Source organism: Phodopus roborovskii, unplaced genomic scaffold (genome assembly GCF_943737965.1).
Source record: "Phodopus roborovskii unplaced genomic scaffold, PHOROB, whole genome shotgun sequence".
In the NCBI taxonomy this organism is placed as follows: Eukaryota; Metazoa; Chordata; class Mammalia; order Rodentia; family Cricetidae; genus Phodopus; species Phodopus roborovskii.
In genome coordinates this window covers 9,282,123-9,304,559 of record NW_026126434.1, presented here as the reverse complement: position 1 = coordinate 9,304,559, position 22,437 = coordinate 9,282,123, and the positions used below count along the sequence as shown (strand labels likewise).

The window sequence follows — 22,437 nt, the reverse complement described above, 5'->3', positions numbered from 1 at the left end:
GTAGTGCTTAGGAACTTATTTTTCTCATTAGTCAAAGAACAGATCCAGGGGCCAGTGAGATGGCTCAGTTGGGGAAGTCACTTGCTGCCAAGCCTAATGATCTGAGTTCAATCTCCAATATGTACATGGTAGAAGGAGAGAACTAGAGAACTAATTCCTGCAAGTTGTCCTCTGACCTCTATATACACTGTGTAGCCAACATGTGCATGTGTACACACAAACACACACACAAGTGAACACATACATGTGAACACAAACAATAACAAAATGGACCTAGACCTGAAAATGTCAGCTGGTTTCACCTCCTCCCGACCTGGCCAAGTCAGAAATCTTGCCTACAATATCCCAGATATTCAGGCACTCACTCACTACCACACAAGGCAAGTATTGGGCCCAAGGCATTCCCCTGCTGCAGCCCAGACCACTCCAAAGGTCACTGCTTTTAATTAAGTGGCATAAAGGACCATAAAACTACTTAGGAAAACCCAGAGCAGAATTGAAGGGGTTTGGAGGTAACGTGGCTGACATTAGAACAGCTGTAATGATAGAGGCACAGGGAAAGGGTAAGATGGGGCCAATGGCGCTAAGAGCCAAGAAGATAAGGACACAAAGAGACCAGTGAGCATCTGCTCTCTCTGGGGACATCAGGCTCCTAGCTGGAGAGGACACTCAGTTCTGAGTTCTGTGTGGCAGAGAGGCGCTGCACTGAAAGGAGGGAGGGCTTACTTGAAACCTTACAGAAACTACACTCTGGGGGCTGCTATTTATAGGAGGTACTGGCCTGCCGCTTCCTCATGGTGGGGGCCCTGAGTGATGATTCTGAGCATGACCGTGTATGGCCCCTGCTACCTACTGTGAAGACAGACAACTCAAGTAGAGCTCAGTGTAAAGGGTTTTATGGCTGAAAGGGACTGGAGATGGCCTAGGGTGGCAAATGAAGATCTAGTGACACAGGGCTTGAGACCCACACTGTCCTGAGAAGTTCAGGGCTGTGCTATGGGGGAAAGCCCAGGCCACTGATGGAGGTGGGTGTCTGAGCTAACATCTGGCAGGTGGCAGAGCTGTGCAGTGGTTATCTTCCCAGGCTCATTGTCTGGTACAGCAAAGTCAAGCCTCCCTTGTGCCCACAAAAAAAACAAATCCCAGCACTCCTCACTCTGCAGCGCCCTAGACAGCAGTAGCCACACTCACCCACTATCTCATTTTCCTCCAGGTTGACAGTCTCCAGTTCAGGCAAGGTGGTCAACTGCTCTGGGAAGTCTCGAAACTGGTTCCGGGACAGGTCAATGGCCCTGAGGTGCTGCAGGCTGCTGACCTCGTTGGGGAGGTGATAGAGGTGGTTGCCTTCCAGGTGGAGCTCTGCCACAGGAGGGAAGAAGGACAAGTTGTGAGGGAAGAGTTCCTACCCAGAGGCCACCAGGATTGCTGTCGGTGCTCAGCCAGGACAGTGAGAATGGCCCTGTCTCACAGGAAGGCCCCAAGAGGATGGCTCCAGGTCTATTTGCCCCCACCACTGCCCAGGCCTCTGCCATTATTCCAGCAGAGGTACACCCACTTGGTCCTGTAGGAGGCTCTCCTAACAGAAGCCGGGGCCAAAGGTCCAGGTGTGATAGCTCCTTCAGACAGGCCTTGTGGGACGTGTCAGGATATGCACCAAAAGGGTCACGACTTTTCTCAAGGCCCTTTGCTTCAGGACAGCCCAGCTCTGCAGGAGCGCTTGGTTCCTCACCCAGCCACTACCAACCACACATGGGTAGGTTCCTCCCCTGCAGTGGTCACTGTGAACCTGACCCCTGACCTGCGGAAAGGACTCTTATGAGGAGGTCCAGACAGAACAGAGAGATGGACCAGGGCGGAAGCTGAAGCTGAAAAACATCAAGGAAAAGAAGGTTCCTGGGCCAGATGTGGTGGTGCATGCTTCTAATCCCAGCATTCAAGAAGCAGTGGCAAGTTGATTTCTGTGAGTTCAAGGTCAGCCTGGTCTACATAGTGAGTTCAAGGACAGCCAGGACTACACACTGTTTCAACAACAGTAACAAGAAAGGAAGAGAAATAAACAAAAGAAGGAAGGAAAAAAAGAGAAGAAATACTAAGTCCAATTTGTGTTGCTCATATATTCACTGCAGCAGGTTAAAACCTGCAGTCACCTGCCCCTTAAAGAAGACTGACTTCTTCACCTGCATCCCTGCCTGAAGCCATCAACTGTGAAGAGCTACATTTCAGCATCCCTATCACAATTTTTAAGAGTTCTCTTCAATGGCTTCCTGTCTAGACTGTGTCCTTTTGGAGGTCATGGTGGGGGGAGAGATTGTCACAGAAGGAGACTTCTATTTTGTGATGACCTATTCAGCTATGTCCATTTCATATACGCCTCTGCCTCTTATTCTATTTAACAAAAAACAAACAAAAACAATATTCTTATAAGGTAGATGTTAACTGTGTGGCTATAGTGTAACTGTCAGAAATACCGTTAAATAAAATATGGTACCGTACAGAAAGGAAGGAAAGAAGAGGCTCCCATAGGGGCCCTGTGTAAGAAGAGGGAAAAGGGAAGCAGGACGAAGAGGGCTATAACACAGCACAGGGCTATGGAGGGGAAGCAGTGCTGCTGCTGGAGTGTGAACTCCAGCCTGGCCTCCTCCAGCTGACTTAGTCACTTTGCCCATTTAGATCCAACTTTCCTCCCCAGAGACAGGAGCTGGTAGGTGCCTGCCTCATGGAGATGTGGAGGACTGTGTCAGTTCACAAGGGGAAAGCACCAACAGATGGAGGGGACAGGATCTGTGCTTCTGGAGTGGCCACTTGTGGAGGAAGACCATCCACCTTACACTAGCTTGCTTCCCTGTTTGACCCAAAGGAAGTGGAGACCCAGAAATGTCACATCATGTCCCTCAGCTCTTCCACCCAGCACCAACTTTGTGGACATGTGACCCATGTAGTCCCATACAGTCCCATTCCTTTGGAGTGGAATGCCCATATGCCATATTTTCTGTTTAAGACTTGATCAAAGTCAAGACCTTCCTGCCTCAGCCTCCCAGGTTCTGGGATTGCAGGCATGTCCCACCATGGTTGGCTCCCATGTAGAGCCTTGAAAGTCTTCATCATTTTCTCCAACTGCTTTATAAGCATCTCTGAGTTGTGATGTCTGGTTTCACATGTAACCCTGCCTCCTTCTCTGGCAGGTCTGCAGCTTCCCTTTCTCTCCTTCCGGCCTGTGTTAGGTCTTGCTTAGACTTATGCAGCCCTCCACCTTCCATAGGGAACATCAGAGTCGGGTGTGACTATCCTGTGTTGTCTCAGACTGGAAATTGATGGCTGTCCCTCATCCCACCCCTGCTCAGGGACCTTGGGCTGCAGTACTGTAGTGCACCTGGGTGGCTAGTTGGGGACTGAATCTTGGCAGGACTGACACTGCCCACCCCAGGGTTAAAGAAGGGGAGCTGGAGTTGTCTATCTGCTCAAAATTGGGGGCTCTCAGTTAAGGGGACACCTGGCCAGTGTGGTAGTCTAGCATCTGCCAAGAGCAGAACAGCTGCCTGAACATGCACTTACCAGCATCTGGCTTCGTGGGTGGTCCTGGGCAGAAAATGGCTTGCTTCCCTTTTTCCTTTTAACCCACCTGAGCCTGGCTGGAGTCCAGTCTCTTTGGCCCACTCACAGCACCTCTAGAAGCTAGCAGTAAAATTCAAGTTGTCTAATTCCAGGGTTTTGCCTGTGAGCTAACTGCCCCTGTAATTGCTCTTCAAGCAGGTTTTGTGTGACATAAAGATGAATTGTATAACTCACCCTGTCTTTATTTTTCCTTGATGTTAAGTAGCAAAATAAAAAGCAGCATGGCAAGCTATGGGAGAGGCAGCCAAAGAAAGCTTTCTATTTATTTTATAGCACTTCCCCCAGAACTAGAGTCTAGCACTCCATCTTTGTAGCCAGTCCAGCTTCTTCCTCTGTGCTCCATGTTCTCAGAGGGTTCCTATGATGTGGACCTGGTTTGATGGCCTGCTGAGATCCCTACAGCCCACCTTAGGGTTTGCCACAGTAGGGATCCAGAACCTTGTTCCCTTCTGCAGGGCCTCTGGATACATGCACGCACACATGCACGCATGCACACACACATACACACACATACATACACACACACACACAATTCTAGCCACACTGTAAGTCCTCTGCTCTATTATGCTAAGGCAGGAACTGTATGTGATTCTTTTTCATTTCTATGTCCAGCTTCCTTCAGGGCTTATGTGGTCACTCAGTAAATATCCAATGAGTAAGGGGGAGGGGATGTCAGGTGGTACCTCCCAGTGTCCTATCTTTGGCAACATCCCCAATCCATGAGCAAATTCAAGACCTGTTCCATGCAACCAAAGATTGACTCCTTTAGCAGCTAGGCTCATGAATAATCATAAAACACCAGGAGGCTCAGGCAGAAGATCAGGCATCTGGAATCCCAAGTCTCATAAGAACCCCCAAACCCTGCATCTGGATAATGGTTACTAGTTACAGGGTTGGGGATAATGCTAGTCATCTAGCCCGCTGTGCCCTGGCCAAATAGCATTTCCTAATGCTGAGCAGATTACTGCCTTGGGGTCCTCATTGATTGATTGATTGATTGATTGATTGATTGATTCCTTTTATTTTCCCTTCCTTTCCTCTCTTTCATTCCTTTCCTTTTTTCCTCCTTCCCCTCAGTTTCTTTTGGGGTGATGGGATCTCATGCAGCCAGGGTTAGCCTCAAATTCCTTAGATAGCTGAATATGACCTTGATCTCCTGATTCTTCTGCCTCGACCTCCCAAGTGTTAGAATTACTACCATACCTCATGTATATTTGATGTCGGGGATCAAACCCAAGAGCTTTGTGCATGCTAGACAAATATTTTACAAGTTGACTACCACTCTAGCGCCCCACACTCCACATATGGACACAGGGTTTCACTTTGTAGTCCTACCTGCCTGAAACTTGCTATGTAAACCAGGCTAGCCTCAAACAATGTGTGGTCCTCCAGCCTCAGCTTCCAAGGTGCTGGCTATGGGCAGTCTTCAGTTCCTCTTGCTTCCTTCCTTCTTCCTTTCTTTCTTTTTTTCTTTCTTTCTTTCTTTCTTTCTTTCTTTCTTTTTTTTTTTTTTTTTTTTTTGTTGTTTTTCGAGACAGGGTGTCTCTGTGTAGCTTTGTAGATCAGGCTGGCCTCGAACTCACAGAGATCCACCTGCCTCTGCCTCCCTTGTGCTGGGATTAAAGGTGTGTGGCACCATTGCCCGGCTTAGTTCCTATTTCTTAAAATGTCCTCTACTATGTATGTGCAAGCCCTTGTCCTGCTGCAAGCCTCATGTGAGATTGTGTCTTCACTCAAGCATCACCCCATCTAAAGCGGGACTCCCTCCCCTTGGTCACTGTCCTTTCCCTTCAGGACTTGTCCCTACAGATCTCCCATTTCCTAATCATACTTGCTTGTCCACACTCTGCCTCCTGCTTCGAGAATGGAAACTGTCCTAGAAAAGTCTCCCCGACAGTGCAGTCCACAGTGAACATTCAATAACATCCAAATGGTCCAGTACACAGTGAGTATCTGAGAATACTGGGCAGGTAAACAAGTGAACAAGTGAATGGATTTCAATCCCACCCTTACAATCCTGCTAAGTTCCTATTCCAAATACATCATAGTTCTTCCTTAAATTGATTTGTTCCTTTATCAAAAAGCAAGGGAAAAACCTATGATTGCTTTCTATTAAAAAAGTACTATTGTTCACGTCTCACTGAACACTGATGACAGATGAAAACTCTATGCCCCAGGCAGGTGACAGCAGAGAGGAAGATGAGGAGGACATTCCCAGGGATGGCTGACCTGGAGGCTCTCAGGAGCAGGTAAGGGTAGTCCACTTTCTCAGGCTGCTCAGATTCTATGCATTATGTTTCCCAAAGCACCCACTTTCCAGAAACATGTTGTCCAGCTGTGTCTTCTCCCATCTGCCTGCAAAGCCTAACAAGCTTCTTAGAATCTGGCCTGGAACTTGATATGTAGACCAGGCTGGCCTCAAACAGAGATCCACATACCTCTGCCTCCAGAGTGCTGGGATTAACTGTGTGCAGCACCACACCCATACTGACTTTGACCCCAGGATATCTGACTCTAGAGACTGTGTCTGTGAACCCCATGGTGTATAGCCATTCACTGGATAGCATGGGAGGAAATGCAGAGGGGCCTCTCTCCCCTGGCATGGGGCAAGAAGTCAATTAAAACCAGGCAGACAAAATCTGTGAATGGAGGGAGGGAGGGAAAGAGGGAGGGAGGAGCGAATTGTGGAGAGGATGAGGAGTTAGATGGTTAGTGCAGGCTTGCTTATGTTCCCAGTCACAGAATGAAAAACAATCTTGGAACTCCTGGGGCCACTGGTCACCTCCTTTCCTGTACCCCTAATGGCATCTGGGAAGAGAGCCAAGTGGGTTCTACCATCTCTCAAGTCATATGGGAGCAGGTGTTTGCAACAGTTGGTTAAAATAAAAAAAAAAATCACAGCCATGATATCACCCACACACGTGTGTCCACGTGAGGGGTCTCAGACCCACTGCTGCCCCAGTGCCCTAGACAGATGGTTGCACACACACACACACACACACACACACACACACACACACACACACACCGCTAAGGAGGGCAAGTTCTGCACATGCTGCAGAGGCAGGGAGAGAAGCTCTCCTCTTTGTTACTTCTAATTTCCCGACAGGATCACAATTGTTATTAAGGGAAAAAAAGATAGACTTTGTCAAACCAATTCACACCTGAGTCTTATCACAGCCCCAGCATGGTTCAGAAATATGAGAAATGTGTCCCTGTAGGCAGATTACAAGAAAGCCTTCTGGGAGCTTGCCTTGGAGCCAGAACACATATCCACACATCTCTATATGTGTGTATCTGTGTGTGTGTGTGTGTGTGTGTGTGTGTTTGATTACCTTTACCTATGCATATATCTAGTTGGTATCTATTTCTCTGTGTATCTACACAGCTATGCTCCTATATATGTGTGTCTATACATTGTTTCTATATTTGTATTTTGTATTTATCTTATCTATAGCCTTCTGTATGTGTATGTATGTGTCTACCTGTGTGTCCATCCATCCATCCATCCATCTTTCTGTCCATCCATCCTTCCATCTTGCCTCTGTACCTCTTCGGAATGCTCTCTGAAGATCTCAGAGACCTCATCCCACATCCTTTCTACCACCTCGGCTACCTCAGCATTGCTCATGATTGGTGGGGAATCTCACTTTCCTCACAACTCTATGGCTCTGCCATCAATCAGCACAGGGATGGCAGAGGTGGGAGTCATCTAATCGGGAAACTTAAGATTCCAGACATGAAAATGAAGGCTGTGGCTTTAGTTTTCATCATCCCTCACTTGCTCAGGAGTTATCTAGATCATACTTGTGTCTGTTTCAAAGACAGTAACATTGTTTAGAAGTATCCAGGATGACCAGAGACTGTCTTGCCTGCTGTTCCATCCAGATCAAGAGAGTACCTATATGGGGAGCGGGTGTGAGGTCCTCTGCCAAGGCACCAAGACCTATCCATAGACAGTGGTGGAGCCAAAGAGCATCAGCCCATTCCTGGCTCCTAACTGATGTCAGCCATGCCCAGAGCTCACACCTTGGCGAAGATTCCTCTGAACCTCACATTAAAGGACTGAGGGCACCAGTTGGTATCAGTGTCTACTGGCTTTCTTAGCCTAGGCCAAACACTACCCCTTGCTCCAACCTCCCTATTGTAACCAAGCCACCAATCCTTCCATTGTGGGGAATAGCGACCTAGTGGTCATGAAGTGCCCATCCTTTCAGCAGGACAGAGAGACCAGCAGACAGAGTGAGGGACAATGGGCTGTGTGGGAATGCTACAACCCCACACCGCTACATAAGCAGTGTGGAGTCTGGCAAAGGGGACAGTGCTGTCTGGTGAACCTTGAGCTGGGTTCAGAAGCAGTGTGGTGGTCATGCATGTTGTGTACCCAGCACAGTGCTCAGCACAGACAGGGACTATATGACAATAAATAAATTAATAAGGAAATGAAGGGACAAGTGAAAAGCTGGGGGATGACTTGACAATGAACCCCAAATTCTCCCAGGCCTGGCACAGGATGGAATCTGCAACACGGGAACAGGGTCCATGTAACATCCTTCCAGACCAATGAGGGGGTCTCCCTATGTGTCCTGGCTCAACCCTTCCCCATGTACAGGAATGGTGGGGACAAGAGCAGAGTGAACTAAACTGTCTCTATGGGCACTGGGATATGAGTTTCAGGATAAAATGGAGCACATCCAATTAAGGCCAAATTTCAGATAAATAATGATTTTGTTTTTCAAGACAGGGCTTCTCTCTGTAACTGCCCTGGCTTTGCTGGAACTTACTCTGGAGACCAAGCTGGCTTCAAACTCACAGAGATCCACCTGCCTCTGTCTCCCAAGTGCTGGGATTAAAGGCATGAACCATCACTGCCCAGCCAATAAATGACTTTTTAATTTACTTTTATACCTTATATCTCATGGAGTATATTTACATTGGAAACCTAGTCACTTCTAACCTGAAAGTCATTTAAGGGTATCTTACACTTCATTTGTTAAATCTAGGAACTAGCGTGTAAGAGTCTGACCATTTGCAGACACACCCTCTATGGTCGATCTGGAATCTTCCATGCCCAAAGCCTCTAAACTATTAAGGATTACAGCAAGTACCTTTGGAGAGCTGTACTGGTCTAACTGTTTTTCCTGCATGGCCTGTTAGCTCCTGCAACTGTCCTGCCAGCTCAACATCAGCATCATGAATATATTTTGCAAGTAACATGAGTGAGGCTTGGGGAAGTTCAATGGCTCAAGACAAATCGTGTTGCTAGTATTTGACCAATGCACCTGTTTCTATGGCATAGACCTTGGGCCATGGATCCAGAGCTTCTGCCTGTAGGTGGGACATCTGAACCTCAGGCTCCCCATATCTGACAGCTTAAATCTAGTTCAGGTCCCACTAAAGTTTCTCCTGCAGTGGCTCATTCCTGCAACTAACTGGCTGTAGCAGTCTCCCTACAGACACAATAAGCCTCTCAATGTGACTGTCACTCTATACCAAAACCACAACTCATCAAAACGTTCATTTGCCTATTGAGGTACACTGGTTACTTTTAAGTCACTGTGGCAGAACAGCTGACAAATGCAAATTAAGGAAGGGTATATTGTGGCTCACAGTTTCAGGGAACAGGACATCATGGCAGGGAAGATGTGCAAGCAGGAGGTGAGGTTAAAGGTCACACTGTGTTCATGGTCAGGAACCAAAAGGAAATTGAACTGGTTTTAGTCGACTTCTTTTTTTTATTCCATCTGGAATCAGGGATGGTGCCACCCACATTCAGGTTGGGTCTTCTTTCCCCAGTTAAACCTCTGAAAACACCTTCACAGACATGCCCAGAGGTGTGTTTCCATGGTGATTCTGAACCCAGTCACGTTGATGATGGCTAGTAAGCACTGCACACACCGTCCCCAACCTCACAGGATTACCATGGGATGAATGCTTGCTTGCCCATGGTTCAGATGGGGTTTGAGTGTGTCCTTACAACATGCTTGTGCCAGAAGCCTGAGCCCTGTGGAAGGAGGGTGCTGGGGTAGTGCAATTTTAGGATGAGAAGCCAGTGTAGCAGCACTTTGGAAGGCAAAGGCAGGTGGATCTTGTGAATTTGAGTCTTGGTCTACATAGTGAGTTCTAGGCCAGCCAGAGGTATATAGAGACATTGTCTCCAAGTACAGGGGTGGTGTTGGGAACACACCAAATGTAAGGTGTTTATCATGGGGGCACTGTGAATTAAGGGATTCATGCCTTTCTTGCAGGGTGGAATAGTTCTCAAGAGTGTGAGTCAATTTTAAATTGAAACCACCCAATGCACCAACTTCCTTTGCACATGGCTGGTTCCCTTTCTGCCTCTTGGCCAGGTATCCTAGTCAGGATACTGGAGTCATACTGTTCAAGCCATGTAGCTGCCTGAATTGTGAGCCAAACCACTTTACTTTGGAAATTACTCAGCTTAGGTCTTTTGTTAGGATAACACAGATTGGCACAGAGGAGAGGCTTAGAGAGAGAGACTTAAAGAGACCAACAGGGGCCAGCAAGGTTGCTAATGACCATGCTTCATCTTCCCAATGGCCTGCTCTGGGCTCCTGTGCTTTTTCCCTACTGTTCCTATGTCAGAGGAAACGGTCCTAGCTAGTTAACCTGCAACTGTGCCAACCTTCCTTCTACACGGTCACAGCCACAGCCATGGCCACAGTCAGGCCTGACTCTGCTCTTCACCCAAGGATCATACCACCCAGGTCCTCTGCCCAGGATCTCGTGACTGAGGGACTGAGTTTGAAGGACTGTCTGAGGGGCCAGGATCAGAGCTGGACAACTTGGGAATCCAAAGATAAAAGAGGCTTTGGAAGAAGACCCCATTGCATCCCATTCTGAAGGTATCCTAGCTGACAGTAGCCCTAGCAGCAACATTTCCTTGCGCAGTGACTCCCTGAGCTGTGGTTTCCAGTGTTTGTCAAAGGCAACCTTCCTTTCTCATCTCACCACTCTCTAAATCCACTACACCTTGGACAGCTGCCAAAGTCTATTGGGATCAACCCAGCAGGAAGAGAAAACCAGTCGATTCTGTTAGGAGACACGCAAGGCTGGCCTCATAGTGACAGTGCAGCTGCTCTGTGAAGGAATGTGCCAGCTCCCACGCCTGCAAACCAAGGGTCAGCCAGCCAGTAGGTGCTGACTCTGCATCACTGAAGAGTTGTGCCTGCCTACCCTGTGGCAAGAGCCAGATGTCAATGTGACAGTAAGTAAGGGCCATGTGTGTGCTGGGTAGAGCACAGGTTTATCAAGGTAGTTAGCTGGAAAGGAAACAAAAGCCAAGCTTCCAGAAAACGCACCCGGAATTGTGGGATGGTGAGAGGGCCGTGATAAAAAAGGAAGTGCCTACCATTCTGCCCTGTAAAAGCCGAATAAGGCAGTAGTTTTGTTATTGCTGGTCCTAATTCATACAGCCTAGGCTAACCTCAAACTTCCTAGGCAGCAGAGGATGGTCTTGAACTCTTACCCCTTGTGCTTCTATTTCCCAAGTGCTACTATTACAGGTATGCACCACCATGCTGGGTGTAGGCAGTATTATGGGTCAAATCCCCCAGGGTTTTGTGCACACCACACAAACATTCTATAACTTAACTACATCCCTAACTGGACCAATGTCAACTCTATCATGTAAAATGATACATGTATCCTTTTCTAGTGAATGGTCTCAGCCCACCCTCTTGCTGTGCAACCTTGGTCAGGTTCCTTGCACTCCCTGAAAGAAGGGAAGAAGATAGAGCTAGAAACACAATGAGAGGGAGAGAAGGAGGCAGAAAAGAAGGTACAGGAAAAGGAGAGGTTTGTAAAAATTTTAATAATTTTATACTTGGAAAGGGCTCACAACAATGCCTGCTCTTGGTGGGATGCTGTAAATGTCACTAATGCATTTCTATTTCATAGGCCAGCAGCATCTCTAGAGCTGGCAGCAACAGCTGCTGCTGGGCAGGGAACTGGATATCTGGGGGAGGAGAGAGACTTATTTCGCTCTATTATTCCTTTTGACTGGACCACTGCATTGTGTGTGTCTATTGCCTATTCAAAAATAAACAAGCAGACAGGGCCCATTCTTTCAAATGATGTGGTGGAGCTGTGCAGGTGTGGCGGGGACGTGAACAACCAGCAGGGAAATGGATGGGGTGAGGGAGAAGGAGGGGCAGAGGGGGCTTGCAGCACAGCAGCAAAGGAAGTCTGGGCAGAGGGCTTGGGGGAAAACTGGGGAGAGGGAAATGCAAAGTCCTTTGTCACTCAGGATTTAGAAAATATGAGCTTGGGAACTGAGCTGGAAGACACAGCTAACTCAGTCACCCTGTCCCTGTGTTCTGGGTGTGCCTTACCCCGTGTGCACTAGCACACTCACCATGGCTAGGCAGGCAGAGAGCTAGGATGCCAAGGTGCAGGATGGAGGCGGTGGCCTCTTGCCTGAGTGACAGGTGTACCTCTCCAGGCTGCCACCAGGTCCTAAAGGGACCTGAAGTGATTTCTCCCAGATCTCACAAACATTCACACTCGTATTCTGTTGCTTTCAATCAGGGTAACCCAGGGTCAGATACCCATGAGGACAGAGAGCACAAGTTGATGCAAGAGGCCACCACATCCCTGTCACCTCCTCCATTCTTGGTAGAATTCTTAAGGATGGCTATGGGGGTTGACCCTATGGATAATCAAAGGAGATAGGTCCTTCTGGGTTCCTGTCTAATCAGGGTCTACGTTGAAGAAGCAGAAAATGGGTGCCCAACAGTAGCCCTGATTGATTGCTACCTGGGAGCCACTAAAATGTGGACACTCACCTCAGCACTGCCTCTGTGTCTGGCCAGCTTGCTGGCACCTTTCTCTATTCCTCTGTCAGCTAAGGGACATGAGCTGAGGAAAGCTAAGGAAGAACATGAAGTGAAGGCCCAGTGTCTGCAACTTCAGTCACACTTGGTCCTGTCACCTGGCGGCCTATGTAAGGATGGTTCCATCATCCTTGGCTTGGAAGTTTTATCATGACTAAGGGAGCCCACTCTAAGCCTCCTTTTCCCAGAACACCAGGAAATAAGCCATCCTAGGAGGACACTTTCCACATTGTCCCAATGCCCCAAACCTCCTAAACCTCCTGCCCCAGGAGCAGGACAGTGCAGCCCTCTTATACCAGGTGGCTTGCCTGAAGGACAAAGGATGAAGCTCTTGCTACCTATCTGGTTGGCTGAGGCAATGAGGTAAATCATAATTTCCTCTAGCAATAGTTAAGAGTTGCTGCCTAGAGTCCCCTGTAGTGAGAAAAATGACAGCCTTGAAGCCCTTAACAGATAGGCCCCGCAGGGTGCCTGCAGTCTGAACAGGAGTACACACAGCACAGTTTCCCAGGCCCAATGGCTACCTGGCATCTTCCTGTCAGCAAGGGCTCAGAGAACACAGCTAAGGGAAGGACACAGAAAGAGACACTCATTACAGCTGGGTACAGTGGTGTACACCTGTCAAATCAGCACAGGGGAAGTGGAGGCAGGAGGATTAGGGGTTGAAGGTCATCCTTGGATGTTTGACATCAACCTGGGTCACATGAGACTATCTTAAGCAAGCAAATGCGTCCATTACTGGAAATCATAAGACACTTCAATGTCCCACCCTAAGGATCAGGTGTCACCTCACCCCATTCTCACAATACTTAATCAAGAGCCTTGTCCCTAAGCCCAGCTCTGCCAAGCATGTTTTTCTCCCACAGCAGGGACTTTGCGTTAGCTTTGTCTCCAAAAGAAGTACCTAGGCTGTTGACCAGATAGCCCAAACCTCCTTGCCCAACTTTGTCTACCAAAATACCCTCTCAGCCAGTCCAAGTCCTACTGTCCTGCTTGTGGAGAGGAGAGTCACCATCTCAGAGGCTCCCTTAGGACCTGACTGAAGATTAGCTTGGGGTTGAGTCTTTAAGTCCAGTCCTATTTCCTACATCTGCTGGCTTTATACTTTGATTCATTATGTTTCAATGTCTCACACTGCCTTTTCTGAGCCCAATTCATCCTGCCAAGGATCCCTCTTGAATGTTCCTGTTTAACTACATAGCACCCTCTGGCCAGTCTCTGACAACACACTTCATCCCTCTGCTCTGAACCATTTGGTTTTGTATTGTTTTTGCAGTCATTTTCCAAACATACCTTTCCTCCCCTGAAGGCTGCTATAGAAACACCCCCTTATCTATCTGGCAAACGCCTCCTCATCTATCAATCCCCACTTTAAGCTACTTCTCTGGCACTCCCTGAGTTCCCACCCACACCTCTGAGTCTTCCACAAGCACCCCCTCAGCAGACAGCTCCCTAAGTTTCCATGTCACTGCATCTGCATCCCCTGTGAAATCATGAGGACCTCAAGAGCTATCTCTACGTCTTCTCATTCCCAAGTGATGCTGGTGTTACAGCAACAAATCACAGAAAGAGCGGGTGAGCTGGAGAGATGGCTCAGTGGTTAAGAGCACTGGCTGCACTTACGGGGGACCTGGGTTTGATTATCAGCATCCACACGGCAGCTTACAAACTGTCTGTAACTCTAGTTCCAGAGGATCCAATACCCCTCTTTTGGCCTCTTTGGGCACCAAGTATGCAAGTGCTACAGACATATATGCTGGCTAAACACTTATATACACAAAAGAACAAAATTAAACTTAAAATAGAAACATTCACAGGCTTGGGGCCAGGAGAGCTGAGTGCCCAGTGAATTGAGGGTCCTGTACTTTTATTCACTTAGAGATACCATGTGTTGACCCAGGACTGTGAGCATCCAGTGGATTGGGTGAGGTAAGGGTGTGAGAGGTTGAGGTGGTTTTTTGTTTGTTTTTTTTTAAGATAAAGTCTCATTTTGAACTCCTTCCTATCCCCCCTGCCTCCATTTCCCAAGTGCTGGGATTACAGCTGTGTACTACCATGCCTGGCTCAAGAAAGACTGAATTTACTGAAACAATGAAACCCAGTATCAAACAGAATACTGATCCATAACCTGTAGCCCAGGAAGCCAACCAGTTATCTGAAGCCACTGGCCTGGACATTTGCTATGTTGGCTAGTCTGATGTCAACTCGACACACAAACTAGTTATTCTGAATAAAGGGAACCTTAACTGAGAAAATCCCTCCATAAGATCTGGCTGTAAGACATTTTTTAAATTACTTCTTAATGGAGGAGGTCCCAGCCCATGGTGGGTGATGCCGTTCCTTGACTGGTGGCCCTAGGTTCTGTAAGCAGGCTGAGCAAGCCATAAGGAGCAAGCCAGTAAGCAGCACTCCTCCATGGCCTCTGTAACAGCTCCCATCTCTGGGTCCCTGAACTGTCTGAGGTCTTCTTTTGGCTTCCCGCTATGATAAGAATGCAATGTGGAAGTGTAAGCCCAATAAACCCTTTCCTCTCTAACATGCTTTTTGGTCCTGGTGCTTTGTGGAAGCAACTTGCTCACTTAAATCAGACATCATAGGAAGTGTTGTCTATAACCACCACTCAACAAGCCAAACCATAAAACCCTGTGACAATTGGCTCTAAAAGGCCAGGACTCAATAACCTGCAGCTACTCTAAGTTTGGGGGGGGGGCAAGGCAGATACTGAGTTAAGACAGGATCTCATTTAGCCTAGGCTGGCCTCAAATTATGTAGCTGAGGCTGGCCTTGAACTCCTGGGTCTACTTCCCAAGTTGCTTGAGCTATCACACCTGGGTGAGCTTCCCTGAGTTTTGTTCTCTGAATCCAACTATGGACCATAAAAAGAAAGCTACACCTATCTCTACCCAATTCTAGTAAGCCCAAGGATGCCTTTTAGCAAGCCACAAGCAGTTGTCCATGTGGTTGCTCCAACCATAACCCTTGCTTTTGTTCCACTATGAAGCATTTCCAGTCCCCTGCCAGCTCTGGAACCTCTGCCAAGTGGACATGAGGGGCTTGGCTTCCTGCTCTATACCAGGTACCCAGGGCAGGGAACTCCAAGAGTCTCTGTTGGGAGGGAGCACATATATTTATCTCTTAGGTGTGTCTCACACTCCTCTCACCTAGCAGGTCCAGGACACACTCTATCAAGAGCCGAGTGATCAGAGAGCAAGAAAGGAGACAGATACAGAAGAGTCACACCCAGACACTGAGATCCCTTTGCACAGCCCATCGGCAATTGACACTGATTCCGTCTGGCCCCTTTACTCACTCAGGTCTTGCTATTTTGTTTTGCTTCTTTTAAGCCATCATATATCTCAGGCTGGCCTCTAACTGGCTAGGTGGCAGAAGATGACTCTGAACTTCTGATCCTCTTGCCTCTACCCCTGAAGAACCAGGATCACCAGTACATGTCACCACAACTGTCTTATGCAGTGCTAGGGGCCGGACCTAAGGCCTTGTGCATACTAGACAAGCCACAGCAGACCAGGTTCTGCCTCTCATTTCATAAAAATGAGTGAAGGACATGGAAAGTTAGAATCAAAGATGGTCCAACCATAGGAAGCCTTGAGTCTGCTGGATAGAGTTCTGAGGGGCCTGAGGCAGGCAGGGGACGCATGACACAGCAGCTGCTGTCAAGAGCCCAGAAGAAGACACAGCAAGCAGTCTTTTCAGTGCCAATACCTCCTCCTCCACATACATGCAGCTCTGGGGGGGGGGGGTGCGCGCGCACGTGTCGTGTGTATGTCTTCTGTTAAAAGAGAAATCACAACAAAGACTTGGGCTCAGAGCCATCTCTCTAAGAGCTGAATGGGCCTTGGCTTCAGCACTCACTCCCTCAAACCCCCACCCTCTGATCCTGGCCACCACAGCCTACAATACATTGTGTGAAATCCAATTAGCCCATCTGGCTTTCCCTTTGAAGCCCCAAGCTGAGGGATGGAGGAGTCAGGAGCTGGTGGGGGCAGAGAAGAGAGTTCAGATGGCATCCTTCAATAGGCATTTGATCCAATGGTATTGGAATGACTACACTGGTGTTGGTGGAGCCCTGAGCAGCATTTCCCCCCACAGCTGACAGTGCTTCCTCCAGCCCTCAGAGCCCACACTGCTCTCTCAGTTCTTCCCAGCAGTCTAGGGTGCGGGATGATGGTAAGAACCAGCATCCTGCAATCCAGGCTTCTTCAAGGAGACACCTGGCTGACTGTCCACTATTGTCTCCCCACCCCCCAGACTCGGGTCTGGAAGACTGCAGGTCTTAAGAGATGGACTGAGGATAAGAAAGCACATGGGATCTCTCCTCTGCCCAAGAAGCCTCACCCTGAAGGTCCTTCCTGGGTCCCTGACAGCCCCACCACCTGGCTCTCTAGAAAAAGACTGAGGACTCTGGAGAAATGCTCAGGACTGATGGCACTGCTGGGAGAGCACTTACCCAGCATGATAAAGCCCTGGGTTTCACCCCCCCCCCAGTGCCATGTAAGATGGACATATGATCCCAACACTTGGAAGATGGAGGCAGAAGGATCAGAAGGTTAAAGGTCACCTTCAACTAGATAGAGAGTTGGATCAGCCTGAGCTACATAAGACCTTGTCAAAAGAGCACAAGGCCTTTGAGCTAATACAGGTACCCCGTGAGGCGGCCCACTTGGAGCCAAGCCCTAGAGATTCTGCTCTGGGTCCTTACTGAGCCAAGTCCTTCCTTCCCTCCTTGATTTTCCATCTCCTTCCATGAAGTAGAAAACTAGAGGCCAATTATTTTACAAGCTAAATCTACATGGCAAAGGCATCTTACTGGCTTTCACATTACATAAAACCTGGGGGGGGGGATTCTCACACAGTTTATTTCCAGCTTGTATTAAACAATCAGCAGCAGCCAGCTACCACAGTAGTACATGATTACAATCCTAGTGCTTGCAAGGAAAAAGCAGGAGCATCAGAAGTTCCAGGTCATCTCTGGCTCTACAGTGAGTTTGAGGTCAGCCTAGGCTATTGGAGACCCTGTCTCAAGAAAATCAAATTGGATAAATGATCAGAAGAATGGATATCACCACTCCATCTTCTCTTGTGGCACACACGGCTGAGGGACACACCAGTGGTAGATGGGTAAGTCCCCATTACTCCCTACTGCCAGATGTTCAATACAAGTCACCCATTACCCATCACACACTAGTCTCTTAGACACCTGTGCTGATAAGCCCAGAACTGTTGGTGTCAGTACTTCAGAATGGCCTGCACGTGTATTAATGCCAAGGCCTAGGCTCACATTCAGGTGGCTCAACTCATCTGGTCTTGGGATGATAGTGTGTACAGAAAAGTTCCTAAGATGGTTCTGACTTCATCAAGGGACATGAACTAAGTCTGAGGAGCCTGCTGGCTAGGAGGACCTACATCCCCTATGTCATACAGATGTCAGAAAAGGACTGAAGAGGGACCAGCTAGGTAGATTAAAGTACATGCAGGAGCCTCTGGGGAAACAAGCCCTGCCCTGGCTCCTCCCCTGCATCGTCAGGCCTGTAAGCCTGCTGTCTTAGGGTTTCTATTGCTGCACTGACAAAACCCCGTGACCAAAGGTAACTTGGGGAGGAAAAGGTTTATTTGGCTTACACATCTATATCATTGCTCATCATTGAAGGAAGTCAGGACAGGAACTCAAACAGAGCACAATCCTGGAGGTAGGGGCTGATTCAGAGCCATGGAGGGGTGCTGTTTATTGGCTGCTCATCCCACCTTCTTATAGAACCCAGGACCAGCAAGCCCATGGGCTGGGCCCTTCCTCATTGATCACTGAAAGAGACAATGCCTTACAGCTGGATCTCATGGAGGCATTTCCTCAGCTGAGGCTCCTTCCTCTCTGATGACTCTAGCTTGTGTCAAGTTGACACACAAAACCAGCCAGCACACATGACCAGCCGAAATCAGGGGTCTGAGATACAGTTGCTTGTTCTTCAAACAGGACCAGTAATTTGTGTTAGTTTTCCTATACAGAATCACGGGACCTCTTCATACCCCTGGCAGACAGAGAGCTCTAGAAGGCAGGATCCACCTTCCTCAGGCATCCTGTGCCTTCTGACAATCTCACCACGCTGTGCTACTATCTATGGGGCAGAAAGATGGAGGGAGGGAGTACCACAGTTTCAGCATATCCTCCTCAGTCCTCCAGGGACACCACTGCAGAAGATCCAAAATGGCCACCTGCTGGCCTCCTGCCCAGCACCCTCCAAAGACCATATCCACTCACTCAATGTGTGCCAGAGAGAGAAACCAGCATTGCTGGCTCCTGTAACAACTGCCCTGAGAAAGCAACATGAAAGAAAGAGCAACACTGTGGATGAAAGGCAATCATTCACTCATGTCTCCTTGGCTTAATAAGTCTGGTTGATTCAGACCTAGCTCTGAGAACATTCTCCAGAGGGGGTGAGACTCCGAAGGTCAGGGCCTGGCCACATACTCCTTCCCTAAGCCTACCCCTGGCTTACCTCGAAGCTGACTGAAGGTGGTCATGAACTTGCTGGTGAGGGACTTGAGTTCATTGTTAGCCAGTGTGATGAGGTGGATCTGGTCAGAGACGTTCCTCAGGACCTTGTAGATGCAGATGGGGAAAGAAACAAGCTTGCAGTCAGCCAGGTCTGCAGCAAAAGGACAAAGACAGATCAGAGCCATTAATGGAAGCTTCCCGGCTCCAGACCCACAAGAACATAACCCACCTCTCCCTCACCTTCTTCACCCTCCAGCTTGTGTTCTCTGGCCTGTCCATAGCCCCATCAGCATTACACCTCACTTGTCCCTCCTTCACATTCTGAACCTTGGTTTTGTCTCCATCTCTATTATCACAGCCGATTAGCTGGAATACAAGAGACAGAACCTTGAATTCACAATAATAATGTCATTCTGGGCAGCATTGTTCAGGCCCTTCCTTTACAGAACCAGTTCCTTTGGAATCAAAGACCTGACAATGAGGCAGCCTCTCAAAGAGTACTTCACCATCACTTGCTTTGGACACACACAGTGCTCAGACTCTGTGGTTTGCCCATCTCCCCAGGCCTGTATCAAACAAGCAGGGAAGCCACTGAGCAGAACAGGCTTGTACTTCCCTGAGGGCAAACTACAAAGTCATTGTATGATTGATTGAGGACTGCCACCCTTCCCACATATATATCCAGGAGACAAGAAGACAAGTGTCTCCATGCAGAAAACGCAAGATATGCAGGTGTCTTCAGCAGCTTTGCTGGCAAGGCCTGAAAACAGACAACCACTGACCACAGACTGAGAAATGGGTAGCATGCCCATAGTCAGAAATACTGCTCCACAGTAAGAAGACAATGCCATACAGGCTGGGGAGGTGGTATGGTTCGTAAAGTGCAAGGGCAAGCATGTGATCTCCAGAATCCACGAGGATCGAGCAGTTACAGCGACAGTGGTGTATGTCTATGATCCCTGCCATGGGAAGTAGACACAGGCTTAGACCTGGGGCTCACTGGTCAGTAAGCCTAGCCTACTTCCTGAGTTAAAGGCCAGGGAGTGATCCCACCTCAAAAACAGGGAAAAAATGTATGTTAATCAAGAAACAACAAACATGCACACACACTCATGTGTACATAAGAACATGCCCCATGCCCACAGAGAAAAACCATAATATGAAAGAAACATAGAAACACAGTACTGAGCCAAAGAAGCCATTCATGAGCACCACACATCAGCCAGACTCCACATACATGAAATGTAAAGAGGCAAACCACTCAGACAGAAAGCAGACGGCTGATGAATACATGGGGCTGCAGGAGAAAGGATCTGGGAGTGGTGAGGAGGGGACAGAGCTGTTTGCTGCAAAATGTTCTAAAATTGGACTGTGGCAGCAATTTCATAGCTCCTTGAATACAATGAAAATCACTAAAAGAATTTCTTTCATCTCCTCGCTTCCTTCATTTTGTCTTCATTGCCTCACATAGCATATGCAGTCTAGCCTCAAACTCACTATGTGGACAAGGATGACTGTCAACTTCTGATCCTCCTGCCTCCACCTCCTCAGGGCTGGGGATACAGGTGTGCCTTACCACATCCACTTTCATAAGTGCTTTGCATATGCTGGACAAGCACTCAACCCACTTAGCCACATGCCCAGCCTCAGGTGGTTCACTTCACATGGATGATGAGTAACCGAGGCTGTTATTAGCCTACCTAGCTCGCCCCAGTTAACTTAAGTTTCCTGAGTCTCAGTTTCCTCATCTATTATATAAAACAACAACAATGGTATTTGACTGGCAGCTCCCAGAACGAGAAAACTGATAAAATCATCTCACCAAGGGCCCAGCAGATATGTAGCTAGTATGTTACAGTACCACCACTCCCCCTACACACACACCCCCCTCCACCCTCCCTCCTCACTCTGTTCAAAACTCTTTCTATACTTTAGGGCTGGCTGCCTCTAGACCTCTCCTGGGAGCCTTTCTGGAGCTTCCTTGTTGCTGGCCATTGCCTTGTGAGCCCTTGGGGCTCTCAGTGACTGTGGCAGCACCATCCCATCTCTTCTCCATAGAAGCCTGGCTCTCTTAGGTTGCCATGTATTTGCAGATGGTTCCAGATTAAATACACATGCAATAATAACCCCATGTGCCAGCAATAAAATATGGGTTTTCTTTTTCTTTTCTTTTCTTTTTTTTTTTTTTTTTTTTTTTTTTTTTTTTTTTTTTTTACACCATGTGTGTTCAGTACTCCTCTAGGACTGGAGCTACAGATGACTGTGAGCCACCAAGTGGGACCTGGGAATTGAACCCAAGTCTTTTGGTAGTCAGAGCTCTTAACTCCTGAGCCATATTTCCAGCCCCCCAAAATATGGGTTTTCATTCATTGTTGTTTATCTGTTGTGCAGCACTGGGAGTTGAACCTAGGGCCTAGGACTAGCTAGGTAAGTGTTCTACCACGTGCCATATTCCCAATAGAAGAATATGGCTTTTAAAGGTCCTATTACTAAGAAAAAAATACAAAGCACATGGAAATGTTCATATAATAATCATGAAGCCATTCTCAAGCCACTGACTACTCTTGTTCCAAGTCCTAGTCAAATGTCACCTACTCCATGAACCCTCTCTCTGCCCTAAGCAACTGCTCCTCCAGTCAAGAGTCTCATGCAGTGCCGGAAGGCAGCTTAATCCTAGGTTTTATTGACATCTTTCTGTGTCTGTTTTTAGGTATTTTTAGGTTTTATTTGTGAAGACAGACAATATGTTCATTGGTAACAAGAAACAAATATTATGTTGCTTTTTAAAAAGAGATTTCATTTGACTTCTAAGTTATTCATGTATGTGTGTGTGTGTGTGTGTGTTTATGTATGTACATGCTTGAATGTGCAGATGCTCAAGGAGATCAGTAAAGGGGGTTGGATCCCCTGAAGCTGGAGTTACAGGTGATTGTGACCCATCCCACCTAGGTGTTGGTAACTGAACTCTGGTCCTCTGAATGAGCAGCAAGGCTCTTGGCCATTCACTGCACCATCTTTCAGACTGTGTTGTCTTTTGTTTGTTTGTTTCTGAGACAGGGTTTCTCTGTGTAGCCCTGGCTGTCCTGGCTGTCACTATGCAGACCAGGCTGGACTGAAGAGATCTGCCTGCTTCTGCCTCCCCAGTGCTGGGATTAAAGGTGTGTGCCACCACTGCCTGGCTCCATGTTACCTTTTTTAAAAGGAAAAATATTTAATAGAACATCTGCTGTATTTTGTACACAAATCCCATCTCTCAATGAGTAAATAGAATGATCTGAAGAGTAAGGCAGGGTTACAGTCACTTCAGAATTCCCACTAATTAAGAGAGGGCAAAAGGACAAACATAATAGAAAGAAAATGTTGAGCCCAGAAGGTTTAGCACAGAAGAAAACACATCATAATTGAATAATACTGATGGAAGCCTCCCAAATGAAGCAGGGAAAGGGAAGTACTCATCGG

General features: G+C 47.8%; 1 protein-coding gene across 2 annotated transcripts in view; it reads right to left on the bottom strand.

Annotated features, from left to right (window-relative positions):
- Nucleotides 1–22,437, bottom strand: part of Lrrc20 (leucine rich repeat containing 20) — a 92,968-nt gene that overhangs the window by 24,542 nt on the left and 45,989 nt on the right. For both annotated transcript variants that reach the window (XM_051186775.1, XM_051186774.1), the window contains exons 3-4: nucleotides 18,980–19,129; nucleotides 1,192–1,359 (exon numbers count right to left, since the gene is read on the bottom strand). In XM_051186775.1, coding sequence (XP_051042732.1) covers nucleotides 1,192–1,359; nucleotides 18,980–19,129 — 318 coding nt within the window. The remainder of the gene's footprint in view (nucleotides 1–1,191; nucleotides 1,360–18,979; nucleotides 19,130–22,437) is intronic.